We start from the raw sequence: 26,803 nt of genomic DNA on the forward strand, positions 1-26,803 counted from the left end.
ACAGCAAGCTCAAGAGGTTGCCCAACACTGGGCTATGCCAAGCTCAGTTTGAGAATATATATAAAAAGCACTGTGGTGTGTGGGTACGCATACATTTCGTGAATCTAAGTTTCAATATGAGTAGGAAAATGACAGTACCCCTAAACAATTTTTTTAGAAATAAATCTCTCTCTCTCTCTCTCTCTCTCTCTGTGTGTGTGTGTGTGTGTGTGTGTGTGTGTACACAGTGCTTTTGTCCTATTTAAAAAATTCTTAAAAAATGTTTAGGGGTACTGTCATATGTGTACCCCTGCGTCATCCCCCCCCCAAAAAAGCCTCTATCTATCTATCTATCTATCTGCTTTTCAGGTTTATACATTTCACTAATTTTACAATCATTTTAACATTTCAAAACTTGACTCCCTTTGCCCCCCCCTCTGCGATTCCTTAAATTTATTTTTAATATCTTCTGCATATCCAAATTCACCCATGATGGAACTTACAAGGAAGACTGGGAAACGTTTGTAAGATAATTTCAAAAGTCGGCACAAGCAGGTAAACAGATTAGCAGGACTAGGGTGGATATAAGTTAAACTGAGGTTAAAAGATGGAGAAGAAATAAAAATACGTAATATTTAGAATATGTGGCGGAGATGGGAAAGCGAAACTGTGGACATTTTGCCGGCAGCTTGACTGGGGACTGGTCCTCTGAACTTTGGGAGCTTGTCCCTGCCGATCCCTGATCCCTGTGGCCCCCTGACTAGGAATGCCAAAGGAAAAGGAATGTGGCGAATCCAGCCCAAGTTTCTAGTCCTCTTTAAGGATGGAGGTGATAAGAAGCTGGGGAGGGGTTGCTAGCATTGGCTCTGCTGGAAGCTTGACTGGTGAGACCAATCTGCCAGTAATTTGTTTTTCGAAAGGTTGTTGCTGCGGTTCCTGCCTTGGAGGGAGGCGGGTTGGACTAGATGACCCTCCCAGAGAGGGCGGTAAAAGGTAAAGGTAAAGGGACCCCTGACCATTAGGTCCAGTTGTGGCCGACTCTGGGGTTGCGGCGCTCATCTCGCGTTACTGGCCGAGGGAGCCGGCTTACAGCTTCCTGGTCATGTGGCCAGCATGACAAAGCCACTTATGGCGAACCAGAACAGCGCACGGAAACACCGTTTACCTTCCCGCTGGAGCCGTACCTATTTATCTACTTGCACTTTGACATGCTTTTGAACTGCTAGGTGGGTAGGAGCTGGGACCGAGCAACGGGAGCTCACCCCATCGCGGAGATTCGAACCGCCGACCTTCTGATCGGCAAGCCCTAGGCACAGTGGCTTAACCCACAGCGCCACCCGTGTCCCTAGAGAGAGGGGTACCATCCTGCAATTCTGATTCTATAAAATGAGGTTGGAGGGAGGAAGAATCCCTGAGCCCAGCCTGGAGGGAACCAATAATATGCAAATGATTGCTTTTGAAAATGAACCTGAATTTGGCCGAGGGCTACGGTAAGGGCTGGAATTGTGGCAGCTCTGATTTTTGTGCAGGTGACTTTCCCCCTCGCAGCCGGCTGGGGAAATCCCAGGAATGCCAAAGCCAGCCGGACTGGATGCTTTCCTTCTCTGTATATCCTGTTTTGCAAAGCAGCTCCGAAGCACACACTGCAGATTGCAGCTCCCAGCCTGGAAGTCTTCCTGGCGTAAATCTTTATATTACGGAAAGAATTTCAACAGTAAAGAAATAACCTTGAGTCTTCGTATCTCACCGTTACAAAGGCGTTGTTGTTGTTGGTTTTTGAAATAAATTTTTGTTTGATTTTCAAAACTGTAAGCATACAACGAAGCCAATTCCGAATGCAATTGTCGAGATTACTCTGAATCTCATGATTTGCCCCCGATCCCTTCCACGGGTCCTATTGATCCTGTTTTCAACTGCCTGTCGATACTTCTCCCATTTTTAAAAATCTTCCTACGTTATCTGTACATTCTGTTACATTACAAGTGTGTTTAAAACTCTGCTAGTGTTTTGACCTGTGTACAATGATTTTGTATATACATTATAAACGTTTCCAATTCTTTTTTAAATTTCTTGTCTTCTTGGTTCCCAAGCTTCCCAGTTAGTTTTACCATTTCAGCATAGTCCATCAAGTTGATTTGTCGTTCTTCTCTAATCGGGACTGCTTCTTCCTTCCATCTCTGGGCTAGTAACATCCAAGCAGCCGTTGTCATGCACATAAACAATTTCCTCTGGTCCTTTGGGATCTCGGGACCTACAATCCCTACTAAGAAAGCTTCCGATTTTTTAACGAAAGTTATTTTCAACATTTTTTTTTCATTTCATTATATATCATTTCCCCAAAATTTTTAAAATTACATGTCCACCACATAGGATAAAAGGTGCCTTCTTTTTCTTTACATTTCCAGCAGGTATTTGTACATGTCCCATACATTTTTGCCAGCTTAGTAGGAGTCGAATAGCACTGGTACATCATTTTCATATACCGGTAGTTTCCTTTCAATGCACAATACGTCATAAATTTCAAATCTGTTTTCCATAGCCTCTCCCAGCCTGTCATTTGTAGGCAGCATAGGCATTGTTAAAGGGGGGTTGTAGACCTCCTGACTCCCCCCCCCAAATCTTTCCCCTAAATAATAAATAATCATTAGTACAGTATTATTAAAAAGGCCCACCAGCGGCTGTATTTCTTGCGTCGACTAAGAAAATTTATTTCGCCCCAAAGAGTGTTGGTCCAATTTTATAGAGGCACCATTGAAACTGTTCTATTACTGCCTGGTATGGCACAGCCTCCAAGATGGACAAGAAAAGGCTCCAACGAGCAGTAAGAATTGCAGAAAGGGAAATTGGTGCTAGTTTGCCTTCAATAGAGACACTTTATGCTGTTCGAGCTAGGAAGAGAGCAGAGGGAATTGTCGTAGATCCTTTGCATCCCTGTTTGATTTCATCTTTGATTGACAGTCATCATCTGTTTGATTTACTTCCATCTGGACGTCGCTACGGGACTCTATACACAAAAACGGCTAGGCACAGGAACAGTTTTTTCCTTTGTGCCATCAAATTGTTAAATTCGTAGTTGTGTAGCGGAAGGGGAGGCCAGTTATGGGTGGGGTGCCTTTGCTGTGCTATTGTGTTGTGTGTGGAACAGTGTTTGCATAAGGTACGTTTACACTGCAATGTAGTCAAAGCAAAATTCCAAGTATGTTGGTACTTCGCCAATAAATTATTATTATTATTATTAAATAAAAACAAGAACTTGAAATGCAGAAAAAATGAGCTGCAATATTTATGCGAAGGTTGTGGGTCTTGGGTCTGCTTCCAAACCACATTGCCAGAGTTCCCTGACATCCCTCTCTCGCTGCTTGATCAGCTTGACATTTTCAGCTAGGCTGCTCCTGGATTCAAACTACAAGAAAGAAGATTCCACCTAAACATTAGGATGAACTTCCTGACAGTAAGAGCTGTTCGGCAGTGGAATTTGCTACCAAGGAGTGTGGTGGAGTCTCCTTCTTTGGAGGTCTTTAAGCAGAGGCTTGACAGCCATATGTCAAGAATGCTTTGATGGTGTTTCCCGCTTGGCAGGGGGTTGGACTGGATGGCCCTTGTGGTCTCTTCCAACTCTATGATTCTACTATCTTGGTTTAACAAACCCGTAACCATCAGCTGCGGAGGCTTATCGGACTAAAAGCAAACCGGCATCCAGCCAGATACTTCTGCAAAATACAAAAAGCAACTTCTTCCTGCATTGCTGTATAAACCGCTGCCCCCCCCCAAACAAGCAGTACATTTTCAGTGCTAGACTGCTCCTGAATGAGGAGGCTCTGTGGCATGTACCCGGGAGTAGGCAGAGCCCTTAACAGAGGGCTGAAAGGTCAACCGGGGCACCACCCCCTCCCTCGTCACCTGAGACGTTACATCAAGCGATCGCAATCTTGGGTTTTGTATCGGGGTGTGGCTGTTTTCATAGGCATGCGGCTAATTATAGGGAGAGGGGGAAATAATCTCATTAAATTTTGACTGATGACAGGCTAGAGAGAGATTGCTTTGCATGGTAAAGCATAGGAGTGAAGTGAGCCGAAAAGGGGAAATTTACCTATCCTCCTGCAATCTCAATAAAATAAAATTCCTTGTCTCCGTTTCGGAGACACATTCAAGGCATGCCGTTTTGAACTTATCCAAAATGGTTGAAGTCCAGCCGAGGGCTTCTCTTGTCACCTTCCCCCTCGTTTAAATCTCTGCCTCTCTTGTGCCTGTCTGTGAAATGGGCGCAGGAGTGGCAATGATGGGTGGATCCCCGGCGAGGATGACGGTGTCTGAGGAGGAAGTTGCCAGTCTCTGGCCCGAGGCTGGAGTTGGGGAAGTGCGAAGCAACATAATTGAACAAGGAATCTCTCGCTCCTTCCCAGCTGCCTGTCAGAGATCTCCGGGAAGCAAGGGAAAAGCAAGCGAAGGATGTCGGAGCAGAAAAAGTCCCAGAGTTTGGAGGAGCCGGTCGGCGAGGGAGCCAGGAATGGACACAACCCGCCCCTTTCGCGGTGAGTTTGGGCAAAAAGGGAGGCTTCGAACCACTTCTGTGTTTGACCCTGGATGTATTTAAGAGCATCTCTCTCTCTCTCTCTCTCTCTCTCTCTCTCTCTCTCTCTCTCTCTCTCTCTCTCTCTCTCTCTCTCTCAATATAATTTTTATTTATTTTCCATTTAATTTTATACATTCACTGGGAAAATAACCTTCTCAGTGGCTAAATTCCTCTTCCTGGCGCTCAAGTGTCGGAAACGTATAATCGAATGTCTTGATGTGGGTTATCTGTAGGAGGTTTAGTAGCGCGGTCATACCCCATTTATGTATCCCTCTGATGCCTTCAGTTTTATATTTTTATATTTTTATGTATCCCTCTGATGCCTTCAGTTTTATATGTTTATCTTTGTATTGAGAAATGTTTTTTTGTTTCTGACTATCGGTCGAATAAAGTATATTGATTGATTGACATTCACATCATCTTTATCCACTATACCATTTCCCAGAAAGCCTTTACCTCTTTGCAAGTTCACCCCATGTGGTAGAAGATACCTTCCCTTTCTTTACATTTCCAACACTCGTAGCTTCTTGTCTTGTACATTTTAGCAATTTTAAAGGTAAAGGTGAAGGGACCCCTGACCATTAGGTCCAGTCGTGGACGACTCTGGGGTTGTGCACTCATCTTGCTCTATGGGCCAAGCATTTGTCCACAGACAGCTTCCAGGTCATGTGGCCAGCATGACTAAGCTGCTTCTGCTGAACCAGAGCAGCGCACGGAAATGCCGTTTACCTTCCCGCTGGAGCAGTACCTATTTATCTACCTGCACTTGGATGTGCTTTCGAACTGCTAGGTTGGCAGGAGCTGGGACCGAGCAACGGGAGCGCACCCCGTCACAGGGATTCGAACCCACAACCTTTCCCAGGATTCTAGCTGAATATTATATCCAAAATCTTCAACTCGTTGTAGCATCGCCCCTTTGACCTCCTCATCATAGCTGCCAAGTTTTCCCTTTTCTCACGAGGAAGCCTATTCAGCATAAGGGAAAATCCCTTTAAAAAAGGGATAACTTGGCAGCTATGCTCCTCATCCTTAGTGTGCCATTCCAACATTAATTTATACATTTTTGACAATATTTTCCTCTTATCATCCAATATTTAAGAGCATCTCTGTTTCTCTCGTTCCTTTTAGATCCAAGACGTATGATCCGTCTTACTCCAAAGAGGCCGAGAAAGAACCTTTGGCCTCTGCTCAGCACAGGAATTCGGACTCCAATGTAAGCTTGGCTGGGAGAGAGAGCATTTTCCGACGGCTCTGATTTGTAATTATTAACTAAGTCGTATAATCGTAGAGTTGGAAGGGGACCCCGGTGGTCATGCAGTCCAGCCCCCCCTGCAATGCAGGGATGAATAATAGACTTTATATCCTGCCCTGCTTCCGCAGAGCGGCCAACACGCGTACCATTTCAAGCCTGAAAGTTTATAGCAGCTGAGACGAGTGGGGAGCGTTCCACAACTGGGGAGCCACCACCAAAGAGGCCATAAGTCCCTGCCATAGTTAGGGAAGAAGGGAGGGAAGAAAAAAGATAAAAGAAAAGATTAAAAGACTTCCGGTTCTTTGTCTGTTAAATATAGTATTCACACATTAACATCCATCTGTTCTGTTTTCTATAAGCCAGTATCCCCCCCCCCCAAATCTTCAAATCCATCTGTTACAAGTTCGTTTTCTCTTTCACGCAAAAAGTCCGTCAGAAGTTTCCAATCCTTAATAAGTATCGTAGAATCATAGAATCTCAGCTGAAGCATCCATGACAGATGGCCATCCAACCCCTGCTTCAAAACTGCCAAGGAAATAATAACGTCTGTAATGATTTTTCTCTAATGGAACACATTAACTTGGCCATCTCAGCCAATAATTCAATAATTCCTCGGTAGCAGGCGAGGCCGAGTCTTTCCGTCTTTGTGCATTTAAGAACCTCATATATTCATATGAATACAGCCGTACCTCGGAAGTCGAACAGAATCCGTTCCAGAAGTCTGTTCGACTGCCAAAACATTCGGAAACCAAAGCGCGGCTTCCAGTTGGCTGGAGGAAGCTCCTGCAGCCAATCAGAAGCCGTGCCGGACATCCAGCTTCCAAAGAAACGTTCACAAACTGGAACACTCACTTCCGGGTTTCGAGTACCAAGGCTTTTGACAACCAAGGTACGATTGTATATGGATATTCATATAGGAATATCAATTCATATACAGTGGTACCTTGGTTCTCAAACTTAATCCATTCCAGAAGTCTCAGACTTAATCTGTTACGGTAGTCAGTTCCAAAACCAAGGTGTGCTTTCCCATAGAAAGCAATGCAAAATGGATTAATCCGTTCCGGACTTTTAAAAACAATCCCTAAAGCAGTAAATTAACATGAAGTTTACCATCTAACGAGACCATTGATCCATAAAATGAAAGCAATAAACAATGTACTGCAGTCACACAATCAATCAATCAATCAATAGTTGGACTGGGTTCCACACAGTCACAAAAAACAGAACAAAAAAGGGCCGCAAAAACAAAAATGCAAAATAAATAGCAAAAACAGACAGTCCTCAGCATAACACTCAAAAGGGAGCGCGTTCGGTTTCCGAAAAAAGTTCGCAAACTTGGCTTCCAAGTTGTTTGAATACCAAGGCATTTGAGAACCAAGGCACCACTGTAGAAGAATATTTATATGTGAATATGAATCCATATATTGGAATAATCTTCCGTCGTCCTTTTCCAGTTGTGTATCCATTAACCCTAAATGGTGCACTCATTCACCAAGTAGCCAAAATGACCCAGATCAGGGCCAAACAGCTCACCTGTCTCTCTCTCTCCCCTTTCCGCAGCTGGTAAAACACACTCTCAACTTTCGAAGGGTGTTCAAAGACTTCCCTGAGGAGGAAGAGCTCTTGCAGAGTAAGTGCTTGAATGAATGAATCTTTATTAAGGTCCTTAATATTTTGGAGATCCCAAGCCATAAGGTGGTTAGATTGGCCTCAACTAGGGCCAGGGCCTTTTCAGTATTGGCCCCGACTTGGTGGAACGCTCTGTCACAGGAGACCAGGGCCCTGCGGGATTTGACATCTTTCCGCAGGGCCTTCAAGACGGAGCTGTTCCGCCTGGCCTTTGGGCTGGTTGCTGCGCAGTGGTTCACCCCACTGAGGACTAGAAATGTGGCAGCTTCTTCACCAACCCTTCCTTCCTGTTCTTTTCCCCCCGCAGCGTTTCCGTGCGCCTGGCAGCGGGAAGTGCCTTATCACGGCCGCCTGTATATCTCCGGAAGTCACGTCTGTTTCTACTGCAGCATGGTGCACCGGGAAGTTAAGGTAGGAGCTCTCGGACTGAGGTTGTCTTGCAGTAAGGTTAAAGCTTATTGGGAAATGATATATAATGAATTGAAAAGGGTGTTTAAAATAACCTTTGTGAAAAACAAAACAAAAAACCAGTTCAGCTACTGGTTGGTTGGTTTCCTTTGTTGCATAGACCAGGCATGTCCAACAGGTAGATTGTGATCTACCGGTAGATCACTGAACGTCTGCGGTAGATCACTGATAGATCATTGGCTCCCTCCAAAGAAGCCGAACAACTGTGGCTCCCCTTAAAAAAAAGCTCACAATTTTACCTCCTCCCTGAAAAAACTCAACAACTTTGACCCGAACCCCCTCCCAAAAATGGGCCTTCCTCCTTCCTAAAAAAGCTCAACTTAGACCTGCCTGAACCCCCCCCAAAAGGGAGTAGATCACTGACAGTTTTTAACTCTGTAAGTAGATCACAGTCTCCCTGGGAGTTGGCCACCCCTGGCATAGACAAAAGCTACCTGGGATAATGTTGCTGAACTCTGCCATCTCTTCTTATAGTCTTGTGGTCTCTCTCTCTCTCTCTGTAGTATAGAGATACCTTTCCCAATGAACCATGTTGGGTCATATCCTGCTCTTCCCTATCCCTCATCTCTGTCTCTCTGTCTCTGTCTCTCTCCTGCCTCCCCTTTTCCCGGACTGGCAGGTCGTTATCCCGGTTCCAACCATCAGCATCCTCAAAAAGGCCAACACAGCTTTGCTGGTACCCAATGCCGTCTGCATCCGGACGTCGGACGGCGAAAAGGTGAGAGCTGAGCAGCGCTGGATTGATGTATAAGCTAAACAAGCTCTAGCTTAGAGCCCCACTCTCTTGGGGACCCTAAAAAATTTAAAGGAAAAAACACCTGGATGTACATTTCCAAAATATAAGAGGAAAAAACAGATAAAATAAAACCTACTTCCAGCAACAGTGCTTTCTGTTGTGTAGGCTCCTAGGATGTACGTCATGGGCCCCACCTGCTCACCTGCTCCTTAAAATATCCCTGGTTTGCTCCTTTCTATATAGAGGGTGCCTACATTCTGCATGGACTGATTGCATGGCAACATGTGCAAATGGCTTCAGATACCTATGCGGTCCATAACTTGCCATATCCTATATAATAAAGTCCCTGTGTCTCTGCGTCCAGTATTCCCTGTGTCCCTGGGTTTGCGCTAATGCGCATGTGCCCCACGGACACAGGGACTGGACGAAGAGGTGGGACGTACAAACGTGCGCTCCCTCTCCCCCCCCCCCTCAACCCTCTGCCTCCCGTTCCCCGGCGGCGGCAGACCAAGATGACGGCATCGGCCTCCGGGGCCGCGGCGGCGGGAGCCTGATCTGGCTCCCGCCGCGGCGGGCCGCGGCCCCAGATCCCGATGCCGCCATCTTGGTCCACTGCCGCCTCCTCCTGACAACCCTACCTGGCCTGTGCGCTTGGCCGCGGGACACGACGGGAGAGTGCTTTGTTTAATTGCGTTCCCGGCGCGCCCCGCAGCCGAGCGCAGAAAGGGAGGGAAGGCCGTGGCCCCGTCGCACCTCTAGCGCCCGTTTTCTTAACGGGCTGAATGAGACTAGTAACATATATTCACTACAAAAAAAACAGCTGTCCTTTGTCAGCTGGACATAGGTATAAAGGGCCCCATTACCTTCAGTAGCCTAGGGCCTCATCAAACCTAAATCCGGCCCTAGAGCAGAGGCATAGCTGCCAAGTCTCCCGTTTTTCCGCGGGAAACCCCCGGATTTTAATCCGTTTCCCACTGTTATCCCGAATAGAAAAAAAATCTGGAAATCCCCCCGGATTTCCTACCTGCCAGGGAGGCTCCATTTCGGGTGCTGCTCTGCCCATGCCTGGGCACCGGAAATTGGGCAACTTCCGGTGCTGCGCCGCTGCTGATCCCGCATTTTTCAGCCGGAGACCAGGCACCTATGAGCAGAGGGTTTCAGAGGGCGGGATGTGCCTTTTCTGCCACGGCGCAGTGGGAGCCAATTGCAATAAATAATAATAATAATAATAATAATAATAATAATAATAATAATAATAATAATATATTTATACCCCACCCATCTGGATGGCTTTCACCAGCCACTCTGGGTGGCTCCCAACAGAATATTAAAAATAGAATCAAACATTAAAAACTTCCCTAAACAGGGCTGCCTTCAGATGTCTTCTAAAGGTCAGGTAGTTGTCTATTTCCTTGACATCTGAAGGGAGGACGTTCCACAGGGCGGGTGCCACTACCGAGAAGGCCCTCTGCCTGGTTCCCTGTAACCTCACTTCTCGCAGGGAGGGAACCGCCAGAAGGCCCTCGGAGCTGGACCTCAGTGTCCGGGCTGGACGATGGGGGTGGAGACGCCCCTTCAGGGATACTGGTCTCACTGGACCTGATGGGGCAGGAGGAGGGGAGCCTGACAGCAGGTGGCGCCAAAGAGCCAACGAGAGCCAACTCCTCCTCGCTTCTCTTCCGCCCTGCCGAGCTCTACAAGGGGCAGCCCTGAGATGAGGGCAGAGACACTCCGTACATTTAAACCATGTTAACCCCCCCCCCCCAAAAAAAAGATTCATGGGAGCTGTAGTTTGTTGCCGCTGCTCCGGCTCCAAGCCCTGTGAAAGTAGGGCTGGCGTATTTCAATTATCCAGACATAATTTTGCTTTTCTTCGCAAAGTCGTTGGGCTTTTCCATCATTTTGCTGAAAGCTGTTGAGCTTTTTGTTGACCAAAATCTAAAAAATAATAATAATGAAAAAGAGTTTCCGAGCTATTTGTTTAAAAGGAAAACTACACTTCCGATATTTCCAGATTTCCCCGGGATCTCCGCCCGGACAGTGTTTACAAGGGCGATGTCTGGGAAATCCTGGGTGCATGGCAGCCCCAGCTGAGGAGACAGTTCCCAGGGGGAATGTTATGCTTTTAAGTGTGCATTGAATGTGGTTTAAATTGCGACCCTTTATTAAATTGATATACTGCCCTCCGTTCAAGGCTTACAAGGCAGTTTGCAGTATTTGTATGTTGGCCCTGACGGAAACTCCGAACATTTCAGCCTCCTAAGAATCCTTTTTAATAAAACCAGCAAGGCTCTAGTCCTGTTTGCCTGGCCTTTTCCTCTAGCACACTTTCCGATCTTTTAGGGGGTGTTATTTAGACCACGTGGTCTAAACCACAGAGCCTAGGGCTTGCCGATCAGGAGGTCGGCGGTTCGAATCCCGACGATGGGGTGAGCTCCCGTTGCTCTGTCCTTGTTCCTGCCAACCTAGCAGTTCAAAAGCACGTCAAAGTGCAAGTAGATAAATAGATACCACTCCAGCGGGAAGGTAAACAGCATTTCCGTGCGCTGCTCTGGTTTGCCAGAAGCGGCTTTGTCATGCTGGCCACATGACCTGGAAGCTGTACACTGGCTCCCTCGGCCAATAAAGCGAGATGAGCGCCGCAACCCCAGAGTCGTCCGCGACTGGACCTAATGGTCAGGGGTCCCTTTACCTTTACCTTTACCTTTATTTCCATGTGGAAGGCTAGGCTGTCTCCCCATTGGAAAGGAACAGACGGCAAAGGATAGGGTCGAGGGATCTGTTTTGTTCCACAGATGAAGACTGCAATCTTATTTTATTTTATCGTACCCCTTCTTCCCACACCGCAGTTCCTGTTTGGGTCCCTCCGCTCCCGGGAAACCGTTTACCAGCTCCTGCGCTCCATCTGCAAACACCTCCAGGTAGTCTATATATATATATATATAAATGTAAAAAGGGCATGTGGGTGGGTGTCCACTTTTCTCCGAAACCGCTTGACCGAGTACATTCAAATTTAGACACAATGTCCAAAGCGAATATGAGAGTGAACATATACAGGTTGCATAGACAGATGCCACACCTGGGCCATGCAAAACCCCTAAAACCCCATGTTCCAGAACTCACAAATCACCCTCAAGTGCATGCTGGGAGCACAGTAGATGTTGCAAAACAGCGCCCTCTAGTGATGGCTACACTGGTACTGCAGCTAGGAAAGCTTCCCTCTCCACAGCATCTCGGATTGGTTTTCCAGACTGGGCCGAGTGGAGGTGGGGGGCTTGCCTGGGTGGGGGATGGGGTGAGGACCGATTAGGTTCAAATTTTGACACAATGTCCAAAGAGAATATGAGAGTGACCATATACAGCTTGCATAGACAGATGTCACACCCCTTCGAACTCTATGGTCCCAGTTATTTGATGCCTCTTATGCTTCCTCTGGCGCTGTGGTTAAACTACTGAGCCTAGGGCTTGCTGATCAGAAGGTCGGCGGTTCGAATCCCTGTGACGGGGTGAGCTCCTGTTGCTTGGTCCCAGCTCCTGCCAACCTAGCAGTTCGAAAGCACGTCAAAATGCAAGTAGATAAATAGGAACCGCTACAGCGGGAAGGTAAACGGCGTTTCCATGTGCTGCTCTGGTTCGCCAGAAGTGGCTTTGTCATGCTGGCCACATGACCTGGAAGCTATACGCCGGCTCCCTCGGCCAATAATGCGAGATGAGCGCGCAACCCCAGAGTCGGTCACGACTGGACCTAATGGTCAGGGGTCCCTTTACCTTTACCTTTATGCTTCCTCTAGGACGGCAGCCGGAACAACAGCCCAACCACAGCAAACAACATTTCGGACCAGCTGCTTAAGATATCCCTGGTAAGTAGCTGCGTTCTCTGTGTTTTGTTTGGCCAGCCATCCTTTTAGGATTAGGAATTATTAGGATCAAAAGGCTAAGCCTGCCAAAACAGATTTTATTCAGCACCATGAAGGCTAGAATTTTCTTTTAGAATTGGGGGAAGCGGCCCAGAGCCCGCAAAACCTTTGAATTCTGCCTCGGTCAGTACATACTTCGAATCCTATGTCCAGTTCTGGGCACCACGATTTAAGGAGGACGTCGAAAAGCTGGAAGGTGGGCAGAAGATGATCAAGGATCTGGAAACCAAGCCTGATGAGGAACGGTTCAAGGAGCTTGGGTATGTTTAGCCTGGGAAAGAGGAGACTGAGAAGAGAGAGGAGAGCCATCTTCCAATATCTCAAGCTTGTTTTTCTCCTGCTCTGGAGGGGTAGGACTCGAACCCATGGCTTCAAGCGACAAGAAAATAGATTCCGACTAAACCTTTCTGACAGTAACAGCCGTTCAGCAGTGAGATGGAAGGTGTTGGGGTCTTCTTCCTTGGAGGTTTTTAAGCAGGTTTGATACCAGTGTACTGGAAGAAGCAAAGATCTCCAGTGTTGAAGCGATGATTCTTCAACATCAGCTTCGTTGGACTGGTCATGTTGTGCGGATGCCTGATGATCGTCTTCCAAAGCAACTACTCTATTCCAAACTTTAAAATGGAAAGCGTAATGCTGATGGTCAACAAAAGAGGTTCAAAGACTGTCTAAAGGCAAATCTTTAAAAATGTAGTATAAACACTGACAACTGGGGAACACTGGCCTGCGAGCGCTCCAGTTGGAGAGCAGCCTTTCCCAAAGGTGTCCTGGGCTTTGAAGACACTCGATCTCAGGACGCAAGGGAGAAACGTGCTAAGAGGAAGGCACATTTGGCAAATCCACACCATGATCAACTCCCGCCTGGAAACCAATGTCAGGGCCGGCTCTTCGTAGACCCCCGGTGGCGCAGTGCACCATGGCGCTGGGCTGGTAAGCTGGAAACCAATTGCGCCCTGCGAGGGCGGGGCGGGCGGCGGAGCGATCTCCGCCCCTCAGCACCAGGGCGCGCGATCTGCTCAAGACGGCCCTGACCAATGTCCCCACTGTGGAAGGACGCGTGGATCCAGAATTGGCCTCCACAGTCACTTACGGACTCACTGTTAAAACCGTGTTCATGGAAAACAATCTTACTTGGCTATGAGGGATTGCTGAAGAAGAAGGAGGAGGAGATGGAGAATGGAGGGCTCTCCTTCCTTGGAGGTTTTTAAGCAGAGGTTGGATGGCCATCAGTCATGGCTGCTTCAGCCGAGATTCCTGCATTGCAGGGGGCTGGACTAGATGACCCTCGGGGTACCTTCTGACAATTCCACGATTCAAGGAATGCCCCCTTGCTCAAAATCCTAGAGACTGGTGGCGCTGTGTAGACAATAATGAGCTAGATGGAGCTTCACATCTTTCCCCCGACTGATCCTCCAAAACCATGAGGACTAGACTCTTAATTTATCTTTTGAGGAAGGCCAGTCACCCAGTGGGAGAAACCCCTGCTTTCTACCCCCAGCCCAGGGCCGGATTTAGGTTTGGTGAGGCCCTCAGCTACTGAAGGTAACGGGGCCCTTTATAGGTCCAGCTGTCCTTTGTCAACAACAAATTGTCACTGTTTTTATGTTGAATATATGCTATATGGTCATTGATGGACCTCATAGGTATCTCAAGCCATTTGCCCATGTTGCCCTGCAACCAGTCCATGCAGAATGTAGGCATCCTATATATAAGGTAAAGGTAAAGGGACCCCTGACCATTAGGTCCAGTTGTGACCGACTCTGGGGTTGCGCGCTCATCTCGCATTATTGGCCGAGGGAGCCGGCGTATAGCTTCCAGGTCATGTGGCCAGCATGACAAAGCCGCTTCTGGCAAACCAGAGCAGCACACAGAAATGCTGTTTACCTTCCCGCTGTAGCGGTTCCTATTTGATCAGCAAGCCCTAGGCTCTGTGGTTTAACCTACAGCGCCACCTGGGTCCCATAGGCATCCTATATATAGAAAGGAGCAAACCAGGGATATTTTAGGGAGCAGGCGAGCAGGCGGGGCCCATGACTTACAGCACAGGAGCCTGCACAACACAAAACATGGTTGCTGTATGTAGCTTTTATTTCATTTATTTTTTATCTTATATTTTGGAAATGTACATTTTTTTCCTTTAAATTTTTTTTGGGGGGCCCAAGAGAGTGGGGCCCTAAGCTAGAGCTTGTTTAGCTTTTACATAAATCTGGCACTGGCTGCAGCCTCTCCAGGCAAGATTGGGAGAAACTCCTGCCTGATAAAACCCTGGTCAGCGGCTGCGGTCAGTCAGAGCAGGGAATGCTTAGCTAGGTGGCTGGATGCAACCCATTTCCCCCCTATCGTTCCCAACCTCTCTCCATTTCCGTTCCCCTCGCAGACCCCGAGGGAGCTGGACGGCAGCCGGACGCCCCCCTTGGACGAAACACTCCCGGAAGCGCCTGGTGAGAACTGGGTTGTTGTTGTTGTTGTTTAGTCGTTTAGTCGTGTCCGACTCTTCGTGACCCCACGGACCATAGCACGCCAGGCACTCCTGTCTTGCACTGCCTCCCGCAGTTTGGTCAAACTCATGTTCGTAGCCTCGAGAACACTGTCCAACCATCTTGTCCTTTGACGTCCCCTTCTCCTAGTGCCCTCAATCTTTCCCAACATCAGGGTCTTTTCCAAGGATTCTTCTCTTCTCATGAGGTGGCCAAAGTATTGGAGCCTCAGCTTCAGGATCTGTCCTTCCAGTGAGCACTCAGGGCTGATTTCCTTAAGAATGGATAGGTTTGATCTTCTTGCAGTCCATGGGACTTCTCAAGAGTCTCCTCCAGCACCACAATTCAAAAGCATCAATTCTTCGGCGATCAGCCTTCTTTATGGTCCAGCTCTCACTTCCATACATCACTACTGGGAAAACCATAGCTTTAACTATACAGACCTTTGTCGGCAAGGTGATGTCTCTGCTTTTTAAGATGCTGTCTAGGTTTGTCATTGCTTTTCTCCCAAGAAGCAGGCGTCTTTTAATTTCGTGACTGCTGTCACCATCTGCAGTGATCAAGGAGCCCAAGAAGGTGAAATCTCTCACTGCCTCCATTTCTTCCCCTTCTATTTGCCAGGAGGTGATGGGTGATGGGTGATGAACTGGGTAGTTTCTGTTTATTTCTCCCTTGATACAAAGTTCAGCGTCTAACCTTTGGAACTCCCTGCCTAGTGATATCAAGCAGTCGCCTTCACAGGACTCCTTCTGCCCCGCTGCTGAAAGCATTATTGTTTAGACAAACCTGCCCCGTTGCTTAGAAAGTAATTTTAATCCAGGCATCCCCAAACTTCGTCCCTCCAGATGTTTTGGACTACAATTCCCATCTTCCCTGACCACTGGTCCTGTTAGCTAGGGATCATGGGAGCTGTAGGCCAAAACATCTGGAGGGCCGCAGTTTGGGGGTGCCTGTAATTTAATTCATTTTAGTATTCGCCCCCTTCTCCCAATAATTTTTATTAGTTTTCCGAATTTTTAACAAATTCGCCCAAAAGTGCATCAGATTTAATCCTATTAAGTTGACACTCTTTGTCATCGATAAGGTCCCTTCTTTCCCCTATTTCTCTGCTTCGTATTCCATTATGTATTTCCAATTCACATTCCATTTTTATCTTAAATCCAGGGTTGTAATTTATGGACCTGATAGGTACCTAAAGCCATTTGAACATCACAAAATATGTATTTTATCAAAGTCATTGTTGAACTGAAATACAGTTAAGAAGAAGTATATTAATAGGGAAATAATTCTTAAGCTCTAACTTAAAATGATTTTTTTTATTCATAACAAACTGAATTATGCAAACACATTGGCATTTGGCAAGAACAGAAGTTCCTTTAGAAACCCAATTCACAAAGACTCATCATCTAGTCTCTGGAAAATTCCTATAATATGAAATAATAAGAGGTGCAAATATATGATGCAAACTACTAATAATTATAAATAGCTTTAATAATATGAAATTCAGTGTTATAAAGCTGTACAATGCAATTGTAGTTAATAGAAGCAGGTGGGGCCCATGACTTACATCCTAGGAGCCTACACAACACAAAACACAGTTGCTGGATGTAGGTTTTATTTTATTTTGTTTTATATCTTATATTTTGGAAATGTACATCCGAGTGTTTTTTCCCTTTAATTTCTTTTGTGGGGGGGCCAAGACAGTGGGGCCCTAAGCCGGAAGACTCCCTGGTCCTAAACGGGGTAACTGTGCCCCTGAAAGACCAGTTGCGCAGCCTGGGGGTCATTTTGGGCTCACAGCTGTCCATGGAGGCACAGATTAATTCTGTGTCCAGGGCAGCTGTCTCCCAGCTCCATCTGGTACGCTGGATGAGACCCTCCCTGCTCGGAGACTGGCCAGAGTGGTGCATGCTCTGGTTATCTCCCGCCTGGACTACTGCCATGCGCTCTCCGTGGGGCTACCTTTGAAGGTGACCCGGAAACTGCAACTAATCCAGAATGCGGCAGCTAGACTGGTGACTGGGAGCGGCCGCCGAGACCACATAACACCGGTCCTGAAAGACCTATATTGACTCCCAGTATGTTTCCAAGCACAATTCAAAGTGTTGCTGCTGAACTTTAAAGCCCTAAATGGTCTTGGCCCAGAAGGAGCATCTCCACCCCCATCGTTCTGCCCGGACACTGAGGTCCAGCTCCGAGGGCCTTCTGGCAGTTCCCTCACTGCGAGAAGCAAAGCTACAGGGAACCAGGCAGAGGGCCTTCTCGGTGGTGGCACCCGCCCATCAGATGTCAGAGAGATAAACAACTACCTGACATTTAGAAAATACCTAAAGGTTTAGGGAAGTTTTTAATCTGTGATATTTAATGTATTTTAATGTTTGTTGGAAGCCGCCCAGAGTGGCAGGGGAAGTCCAGCCAGATGGGCAGGGTATAAATAATAAATTATTATTATTATTATTATTATTACTATTACTACTACTATTACTATTACTATTACTATAGCTTGCTTAGCTTATACATAAATCTGGCACTAAGCCAATGCCTCGCTTTCAGGCTGATCTACCTCGCAGGGTTGTTGAGAAGGTGAAATGCAACTTTAATTTTTTTATTTTAAAAAAAGCCTTAATCGTCTTCTTTCGCAGACGGGGCAGATAGGACACGGAGTCCCCCGACAGCAGCTATCGAACCACACCAGGCAGCAGCAAACAGAGGTAAGTGGGTTTCCTTGCCGTTTTGCCCTCTCTGCATTCCCCCGAAACCTCTTCTGCTAGCCAAACTGTGTTGCGAGGGGGCATTGCAGTCCAAAGGCCGGAGAGAGAGATTCTCAGCCATCAAGAGACCATCATATTCCCCCATGTGAAACACCAGCCCGGCTTAACTAAAGATGATCCGCCCTTCTCTCCTGGCAGGATTTGCAGGCTGTCGCTATTAAATCTGAGCAACCCCGAGTGAATTTTATGCCCTGCAAATCCCTAATAAACTTTGTCACGCCTTAATACTTCCTCTTTTTCACTTTTCATCACAATTTATCGATTTTCCAAAAGTAACAAAACAAAACAAAAACAAAAACAAAAAGGAAAAAATCCATAACCAAATTAAACCGTAAATTTTGGGTTGACTTCTGGATACAGAATCTTCGGGTTACAGCCACTTCTGGGTTTAGCCGCACACGCCTCTATTTATGTTATTTTTTTCGGGGTGCTAACGGACCCCCGGAACCAATTACCGTAAGTTCGTATCCAGAGGGTCCACTGTATACTTGTTTATGCACGTCCATAAAACTTTATATTCTTAACATTCCGACTTTAAAACCTTCTTCATCTTATTACAAGTGACTTTTAGAAGTTGCACTAATGTAAAAGTCTGATACACAAAGCTTTAAAAATATGCATTGAACAATTGCCCTTTTTTGTAATAATTTGTCCTGTGTAGTTCAGTAATTTATTTTGCCTATATTCTTTGGCCAAGGCTTCTTCTTCCATCCATAGCACCTGGCTGGCTGGACTTGGCCTGGAGCACAATCTCGCATAACGGAACGAAGACTTTCGTTCAAACAGTCCTTCAAGTCCTGTACATCTCAATATCACAACTTCATTTCTTTTTTAACAGCAATCATTTCCCCCCATTGCCTTCAAATCTTTACATGTCTTCGTTCCAAAATGGGAAGTCTTTAAAATACATCTGAAAAACAATTACGGAAGTTTAAACTCCGTTTAAAGTTTAAAGCATTTGACTAATTTCAGTCGTAGTTTTGAGAATGATGTGAGATCCAGGGAAAACTTAAGAACCAGTTAAATCATGATAGTAGTTTTTTTACCGGCAATAATAAGTTATAGGTAATTGAATTAAGGAGTAGACGGGAGGTCAGGCCTATAGTCAAAAGATCTCTTTTCTTTTTGCTATAATGCTTTGTGTTCTTTCTTTCTTTTTACTTCGTTTATTATTATTTCTGCTTGTTTCTCTCCCTCCCCCCCCCCCCCGGTTTGGATGTATGGCTTTTTTCATTGTGCATTAATAATAAAATAATAAAAAATCCAAAAAAAAAATATCTTTATATGTCTTTTCCCAGGCCTTTTAAATAATTAAATAATGATAATAATAATAATGATATAATAATAATAATAATAATAATAATAATAATAATAATAATAATACCTCCTCTTTTTCTTTCCAGGAGGGGTACGGTCAACAAAGTCCTGGCGGAGCTGGAAGGCTCACCTTAGCCCTCTCAACACCCTCATCCTCATCTATCTCTGCTTGTGAGTGGGCCAGTTCTTTTCGGGGGGGGGCGTGATCGCTGTGATTCCTGCTTTGCAAGCGGGTTGGGATAGATGACCTTTGGGGTCCCTTTCCAGCTCATTCCATGAAGCCACGCAGCTTGTTGAAGGTGGGCGGGATGGCTTTTGGCTGCTAATGGAAGACTTCTTAGGATTATTATTATTCCAGCAGGTATTTTTTTTTATTGTAGCTTGATTTTATACTTTTTACTAATTTTATTTTTGCATCTTTGCAAACCGCTTAGAGCATGGGTAGGCAAACTAAGGCCCGGGGTACCGGATCCGGCCCAATCACCTTCTAAATCTGGCCCGTGGACGGTCCGGGAATCAGTGTGTTTTTACATGAGTAGAATGTGTGCTTTTATTTAAAATGCATCTCTGGGTTATTTGTGGGGTGTAGGAATTCGTTCATATTTTTTTTTCAAAATATAGTCCGGCCCCCCACAAGGTCTGAGGGACAGTGAACCGGCCCCCTGCTGAAAAAGTTTGCTGACCCTTGGCTTAGAGGCTATTGTTGTTAAGTGGTACTGTGTTACCTTGGTTCTCAAACTTAATCCGTTCCGGACGTCCCTTCCAAAACCAAAGCGTTCACAACCAAGACGCGCTTCTTTCCCATAGAAAGCAATGCAAAACGGATTAATCTGTTCCGGACTTTTAAAAACAACCCCCAAAACAGTAATTTAACGTGGATTTTGCTACCTAATGAGACCATTGATCCATAAAACGAAAGCAGTAAACGATGTACTGCAGTCACACAGTCAATCAGTCCGTAGCTGAACTGGGTTCCACAAAGTCACAAAAACAAAACGAAAAAGAGCCGCAAAAACAGAAATGCAAAATAAATAGCAAACAGACCTTAGCGTAGCACTCAAAACAGAAGCATGGCATTCAAATCGGAACCGTCACACTCAAAACAGAGCACGTTCAGCTTCTGAAAAAATTTCACAAACCGAAACATTTACTTCTGGGTTTGCAGCGTTTGGGTTCCAAGTGTTTGAGTACCAAGGCGTTTGAGAACTAAGGGACCGCTGTAGTTCTTACTAATTTTTATTTTTGCATCTTTGATAAATCGCTTAGAGACTACTGTTGCTAAATAAAATAAAATGAATAAAAATAAAATTCTGAAATAAAAATAAGCCTTACAGGTCCACCGCAGGGAATCGAGGAAACAGGCTGAGCTCAGATCATTTAATAACAGGGCTTTAGAAGAAAAATTAAGACAATCGTCCGGTTGGCTGGAGGATAAAACTGCCAATTGCCGTTAGCCACAATGGCTTCATTTTTCCCCCCTCCACTGAGCAACCAAGGCGATCGAGGGTCTGGAAACCTTCGCCTGATGAGGAACGGTCGAAGGACCGGGGCATGTTTAGCCTGGGAAAGAGAGAGAGGAGACGCTCTTATAAAATCTTAATATTCTGATATCTCGGTCTCAGGGTGGTGGTCCTGCTCCTTTCCTCGGGGTACATCGGCCTGCGCATCGTGCAGTTGGAAGAACAGCTGACGTCCATGGGAGCGTGGCCCGAAATAGACCTGCAACAGCACCAGTGAGTTTTGGGGGGCTTCTCGTTCTTCGGTTTTACCTTTGTTGAGAAACGCTGACTGCGTACATCACATGTAGGCAAACTAAGGCCCTGGGGGCCGGATCCGACCCAATCGCCTTCTCAATCCGGCCCACGGACGGTCCGGCAATCAGCGTGTTTTTACATGAGTAGAATGTGTCCTTTTATTTAAAATGCATCTCTGGGTTTTTTGTGGGGCGTAGGAATTCGTTCATTTTTTTTCTTCCAAAATATAGTCCGGCCCCCCCACAAGGGCGGAGGGACAGTGGATTGGCCCCCTGCTGAAAAAGTTTGCTGACCCCTGGCATAAAACAGTCCTGGTTAATTGTCTGAAGCAGAAACACACACACACACACACACACACACACACACAACCCCCCCTGCAGAAGGAGAGGGGCAAAGGCTACGTCGCTTATACTAGCAGTTCCTAATTTTGGGGGGAGGGGGAGCACTTGACCCCCTTGGAGCCATTGAGTCATCTCCAGAGCCCCCTGCTCTGTTAAAAGCAGAATTCAGAAATAGCCCCCTACCATATTAGCAGAAGTCAGAATAGCCCCCTAACCCAGTGGTTCCCAACAGGTGGTCCGGGGACCCCCAGGGGTCCGCGAGCTATGCCAGAGGGGTCCTCAAGATCCTATTAGAATAAAAAATATATTAAATATATTTCGTATGATAACAGATTTTTTGTTTTGGCTGCTTCCTGCATGAGCAGAGTCTAGCGCAAAACTAGAATTAGATAGAGGCAGTAGTTCTGCTGTATGCCGCAAGGACTACAAGAAACTTGGAGATAAGGCAATGAAAAAGATCCTTCCATTTGCAACCACATATCGGTGTGAGCAAGCATTTTCTTCCATGTGTTTCATGAAAAACAAATACAGTATAGGAATCGGCTCGACATGCGGTCGGATTTCAGAGTGAAAGTTTCAAGTTTGGAACCTAATATTTCAGAAATAATGGACTCAAAGGACAGATTTAACTCATCTCATTAAGAACTGAAAATTAAAACTAACTGTATACTGATGGAGTACTCTGTTGTAACTGTAAAAAACGTATAAATATAAAATATAAAAAGACTCTTAATTTGGCTCTCACTTTTTAATTTTAGGATTAGGAATTAATGGGGGTCCTTGTCACAATAGCGGCTCGATGAGGGGTCCTTGAGAAAATTTTGTTGGGAACCCCTGCCCTAACCTATTAGAAGCAGAATTCAGAATAGCCCCCTAACCTATTAGAAGCAGAATTCAGAAATAGCCCCCTACCCTATTAGAAGCAGAATTCAGAAATAGCCCCCTACCAAATTAGAAGCAGAAGTCAGAAATAGCCCCCTACCAAATTAGAAGCAGAAGTCAGAAATAGCCCCCTACCAAATTAGAAGCAGAAGTCAGAAATAGCCCCCTACCAAATTAGAAGCAGAAGTCAGAAATAGCCCCCTACACTATTAGAAGCAAAATTCAGAATAGCCCCCTAACCTATTAGAAGCAAAATTCAGAATAGCCCCCTAACCTATTAGAAGCAGAATTCAGAATAGCCCCCTAACCTATTAGAAGCAGAATTCAGAAATAGCCCCCCACCCTATTAGAAGCAAAATTCAGAAATAGCCCCCTACCCTATTAGAAGCAAAATTCAGAAATAGCCCCCTACCAAATAAGAAGCAGAAGTCAGAATAGCCCCCTACCCTATTAGAAGCAGAATTCAGAAATAGCCCCCTACCAAATTAGAAGCAGAAGTCAGAATAGCCCCCTACCCTATTAGAAGCAGAATTCAGAAATAGCCCCCTACCCTATTAGAAGCAAAATTCAGAAATAGCCCCCTACCAAATTAGAAGCAGAAGTCAGAATAGCCCCCTACCCTATTAGAAGCAAAATTCAGAAATAGCCCCCTACCAAATTAGAAGCAGAAGTCAGAATAGCCCCCTACCCTATTAGAAGCAGAATTCAGAAATAGCCCCCTACCCTATTAGAAGCAGAATTCAGAAATAGCCCCCTACCAAATTAGAAGCAGAAGTCAGAATAGCCCCCTATCCTATTAGAAGCAGAATTCAGAATACAGCGGGACCTTGGTTTTTGAACTTAATCCATTCCAGAAGATTGTTCAGCTTCCGAAAAGTCTGCAAAGTCAATACGGGGAAAATGAAAAATGTGGCTTGGAAGCTGTTCGTTCAAAAACCAGAGCAGTTACTTCCGGGTTTTTGGCGTTCAGGAGCCAAAACGGAAGCGTTTGGGAACCGAGGTTTGACTGTAGTAATTTCCACTGGTCACTAAAGTAGATTAATAAAGCAGTTCCGAACCATAAGAATTAATTGCACATTTATTCAGAATAGTCCCCCTACCCTATAAAAAGCATAATTCAGAATAGCTCCTTACTCAGTTGGTACTGCATAAGACTATTAATCTCAGAGTCGTGAGTTCGAGTCCCGCTCTGGAGAAAAATATTCTTGCATCCGAGGGGGTTGGACTCTCCAATTCTATAAAAAAGCATAATTCAGAATAGCCCCCCCCCCTACCCTCTAGAAAAAGCAGGATTCAGAACAGTGGTTTGCACCATCTACTAAGGAAGATGATAACACAATTCAAAACCGTAACAATTAATGGCACATTTATTCAAAGCCCGGTTAAAAATATTATTCCGCAATGTTCCGTCGGCTGCTTCCAATAGTTTCTCCTTTTTCTCAGCTGTGTAACTTTTAAATCTTTTCCCTCCTGGACAGGTATAAGACAACTTGAACATCTCGCAAGCTGTCCAGGCCATTTGCTGACGGTCGGGAAAAAGAGATATAGGGATGCTGAGCATCTAGTTCCCCCCCCCAGATGTTTCCAGGATTCCAGCAACGAAATTAGCATCCAGGGGAAAAAATTTTTATTTTGTTTTTTGAAAAACCAGCAAAATGTCTGGGGTTTTGGAAATAGAACCGGGAAGCTCAACAACATTGGGGGTGATATCCTCCCCCCCTCCTATTTTCTAGGGGGGGTGGGAAGCAGTGCAACAGTCGATTCTTCTTCCGGGAACAAAGGTTCGCCAGCAAGAGACTGAAAAGCAGCGAAAAGCACTTTAAGGAAGAAGGAAAAACACTTTTTTTAAAAAATAAAAAAATAAATCCAACTGTTTATTTATACATTTTAAAATGAGAAGTGTTGCGTGAACGACAATACGTTTTGTGGATGGAATAATGTTTTAAGTAGTGTGTATTCCTAAGTGGATGTTTGATGGGCGGGGTATAAATTTTATTATTATTATTATTATTGGACAGCCAGTGTGGTTTTTGCCAGAGGTTTTTTGGAAGTGGCATATTATTTTGGAAGCGATGGCGCCTCGTTGCGTTGGAAAACCGGGATTATTGGCAAAGCTGGAGATTTTTCAACTCGCCTGCAATCCAAGAGTGTTAAGATTTAGGCTCCTTTTGGAGGAGAGGAATTGGTCAGAGTTCAAGGGCCGAATGGTTCTCTGACTGGCCCCTGGGACATTCCTCAAACCAGAGAATACAGAGAGCTGCCTGTGCGGATCTAGAGGTGAAATTTGCATTTGTGGCCCCACCTACCTTTCCTCTGGCTCCGCCCACCACTCTCAGGTGGCCCCCAGGAAGTTGTCTGGAAGGGAACACGGACCCGGGCTCAGGGTCAATGGGAGTCAGTCTCTGTATCTTATATGCCAATTGCCTTAATAATAACAATAATTTTATTATTTATACCCTGCCCATCTGGGACAGTGCTTTAGAACGTGATTACTGTAGTAAATTATTATTATTATTATTATTATTATTATTATTATTATTATTATTATTATTATTATTATCTGGGGAGACTGCTTCCTTGGCCCCATCTCATAAGAAGCCTTTCCATCTAATGTACCGGGGCAGAAGCCCAGTTCTCCGATCTGTTAAGGTCACTTTTAATTTCGATTCTTCTCTTCCCATCCCAGTTTGGTGCCTTCTGTAAATTTGATGAGCATCCCCTCCATGCCTTCCCTTCGTTTCGGGAAGCTTTTAATATCTGATGAATTATTGAATATTTTGGTGGAAGCCGCCCAGAGTGGCTGGGGGAACCCAGCTGGATAGGTGGGGTATAAATACATTATTATTATTATTATTATTATTATTATTATTATTATTATTTATTTGGACATTGAACAGGCATCTCCAAACTGCGGCCCTCCAGATGTTTTGGCCTACAACTCCCATGATCCCTAGCTAACAGGACCAGTGGTCAGGGATGATGGGAACTGTAGTCCAAAACATCTGGAGGGCTGAAGATTGGGGATGCCTGACATTGAACAACAACAGGCCCAGGACAGAGCCCTGCGGCACCCCACTGGTCAGTTTTCCCCAGGATGTTGTTGTTGTTGTTTAGTGGTTTAGTCGTGTCCGACTCTTCGTGACCCCATGGACCAGAGCACGCCAGGCACTCCTGTCTTGCACTGCCTCCCGCAGTTTGGTCAAACTCATGTTCGTAGCTTCGAGAACACTGTCCAACCAGGATGACGAAGAACCATTAATGAGTCCTTTTTGGGTTCGGTCCATCAACATTTTACCAGCTTCTTGGTATGGAGGACTTTGCAAAAATCCTCACTGAAATCAAGATAAACTACGACCGCAGCGTTCCCCTGATCCACCAAGCTTGTAACTCCATCGAAAAAAGAAACGAGATTTGGCCGGCATGACTTATTTTCGAGAAACCCATGCTGGTTCTTAGCAATCACAGCCTCCTTTTCTAAATCCGTTTAATTTGGTGTCGTCCGCCAATTTGACGAGCATCCTTTGTCCAAGTAAACAACATTGAACAACATTGTCACTTTTCCCCAAGACGTCGAGAAACCATTACAGTGGTACCGTGGGGTTCTCAAACTCAATCTGTTCCGGAAGTCCGTTCCAAAACCAAGGCACGCTTTCCCATAGAAAGTAATGCAAAACGGATTAATCCGTTCAGGCTTTTAAAAGCAACCCCCTAAAACAGCAATTTAACACGAATTTTACTAACGAGACCACGGATCCATAAAATGAAAGCAATAATCAATGTATTGTACTATAAAATAAATAAGACAGTATTGTAGATGAGGAAAATTTAAACTACTGTATATTCCTGCATATAAGACTACTTTTTAACCCAGGAAAATCTTCTCCAAAGTCGGGGGTCGTCTTATACGCTGGGTTGTATTTCTTATACGGCGAGTATATCCCAAACTCTATATTTTAACTGTAAAAGTTGGGAGTCGTCTTATACGCCCAGTCGTCTTATACACTGGAATATACGGTATTTTTTTTTTCTTTACCTGCACTGATGATAGTCATTGTTTGGATGGGGGGCTTTTATCCATTTCCTCAATCACACAACCAACCAACCAGTAGCTGAACTGGGTTCCACAGAGTCACAAAAACAAATGAACTGGGAAAGCCTCAAAAACAAAAGCGCCACACTTAGTCCATTTCGGAAGTCTGTTTGACTTCCTAAATGTTGGGAAACTGAGGCGCGGCTTCTGATTGTGCAGGTCCCTCCGAAACAATAGCCGACAGGCGCATTGGACATTCGGCTTCCGAAAAACGTTTGAAAACCGGAACACTTACTTCTGGGTTTTGGGAGTTTGAGAACCAAGGTACCGCTGTAGTGGGTCCTTTCCCCAAGACGTTGAGAAACCATTAGTGAGCGCTTCCTGGGTTTGGTGCGTCAACCAGCTACAAATCCCCCCTCGTCCAACCCGCATATTTACCCATCACGAGGGGGTTGAGCTGGATGACCCCTGGGGAACCCCTTTCTAATTCTAGGATTAATGAGAGGCATCCTTTAGAATTCGCGGGGGCACAGGGGGCTGCCTTCCAGCAAACGAAAGCAATCTCCTGAAATGAGAATAGCCGGAAGGCCACGAGAGTTTGCCATCTTGCATGGCGGGGCACGGCCGTGCAACGTTTATCACGTCGACCAGTTGCACCCTGCAAAACTGAGCCCAGG

At 45.6% G+C, this 26,803-nt stretch overlaps 1 protein-coding gene across 4 annotated transcripts in view; it reads left to right on the top strand.

The window, feature by feature from the left end:
* LOC118087030 (GRAM domain-containing protein 2A) overlaps window positions 1–24,951 on the top strand; it is a 40,242-nt gene extending 15,291 nt beyond the window's left edge. For 3 of the 4 annotated variants that reach the window (XM_060275309.1, XM_060275311.1, XM_060275308.1), the window contains 12 exons: window positions 4,383–4,511; window positions 5,681–5,765; window positions 7,365–7,434; window positions 7,741–7,844; window positions 8,521–8,619; window positions 11,487–11,558; window positions 12,429–12,497; window positions 14,932–14,995; window positions 17,674–17,742; window positions 19,206–19,290; window positions 20,742–20,852; window positions 23,575–24,951. In XM_060275309.1, the coding sequence (XP_060131292.1) occupies window positions 4,383–4,511; window positions 5,681–5,765; window positions 7,365–7,434; window positions 7,741–7,844; window positions 8,521–8,619; window positions 11,487–11,558; window positions 12,429–12,497; window positions 14,932–14,995; window positions 17,674–17,742; window positions 19,206–19,290; window positions 20,742–20,852; window positions 23,575–23,590 (973 nt within the window). In that variant the 3' untranslated portion in view covers window positions 23,591–24,951. The remainder of the gene's footprint in view (window positions 1–4,382; window positions 4,512–5,680; window positions 5,766–7,364; window positions 7,435–7,740; window positions 7,845–8,520; window positions 8,620–11,486; window positions 11,559–12,428; window positions 12,498–14,931; window positions 14,996–17,673; window positions 17,743–19,205; window positions 19,291–20,741; window positions 20,853–23,574) is intronic. The other variant, XM_035119274.2, reaches the window with a different exon arrangement.
* The last annotated feature ends 1,852 nt before the right edge of the window (window positions 24,952–26,803 follow it).

Source organism: Zootoca vivipara, chromosome 6 (assembly GCF_963506605.1).
Source record: "Zootoca vivipara chromosome 6, rZooViv1.1, whole genome shotgun sequence".
Lineage (NCBI taxonomy): Eukaryota > Metazoa > Chordata > Lepidosauria > Squamata > Lacertidae > Zootoca > Zootoca vivipara.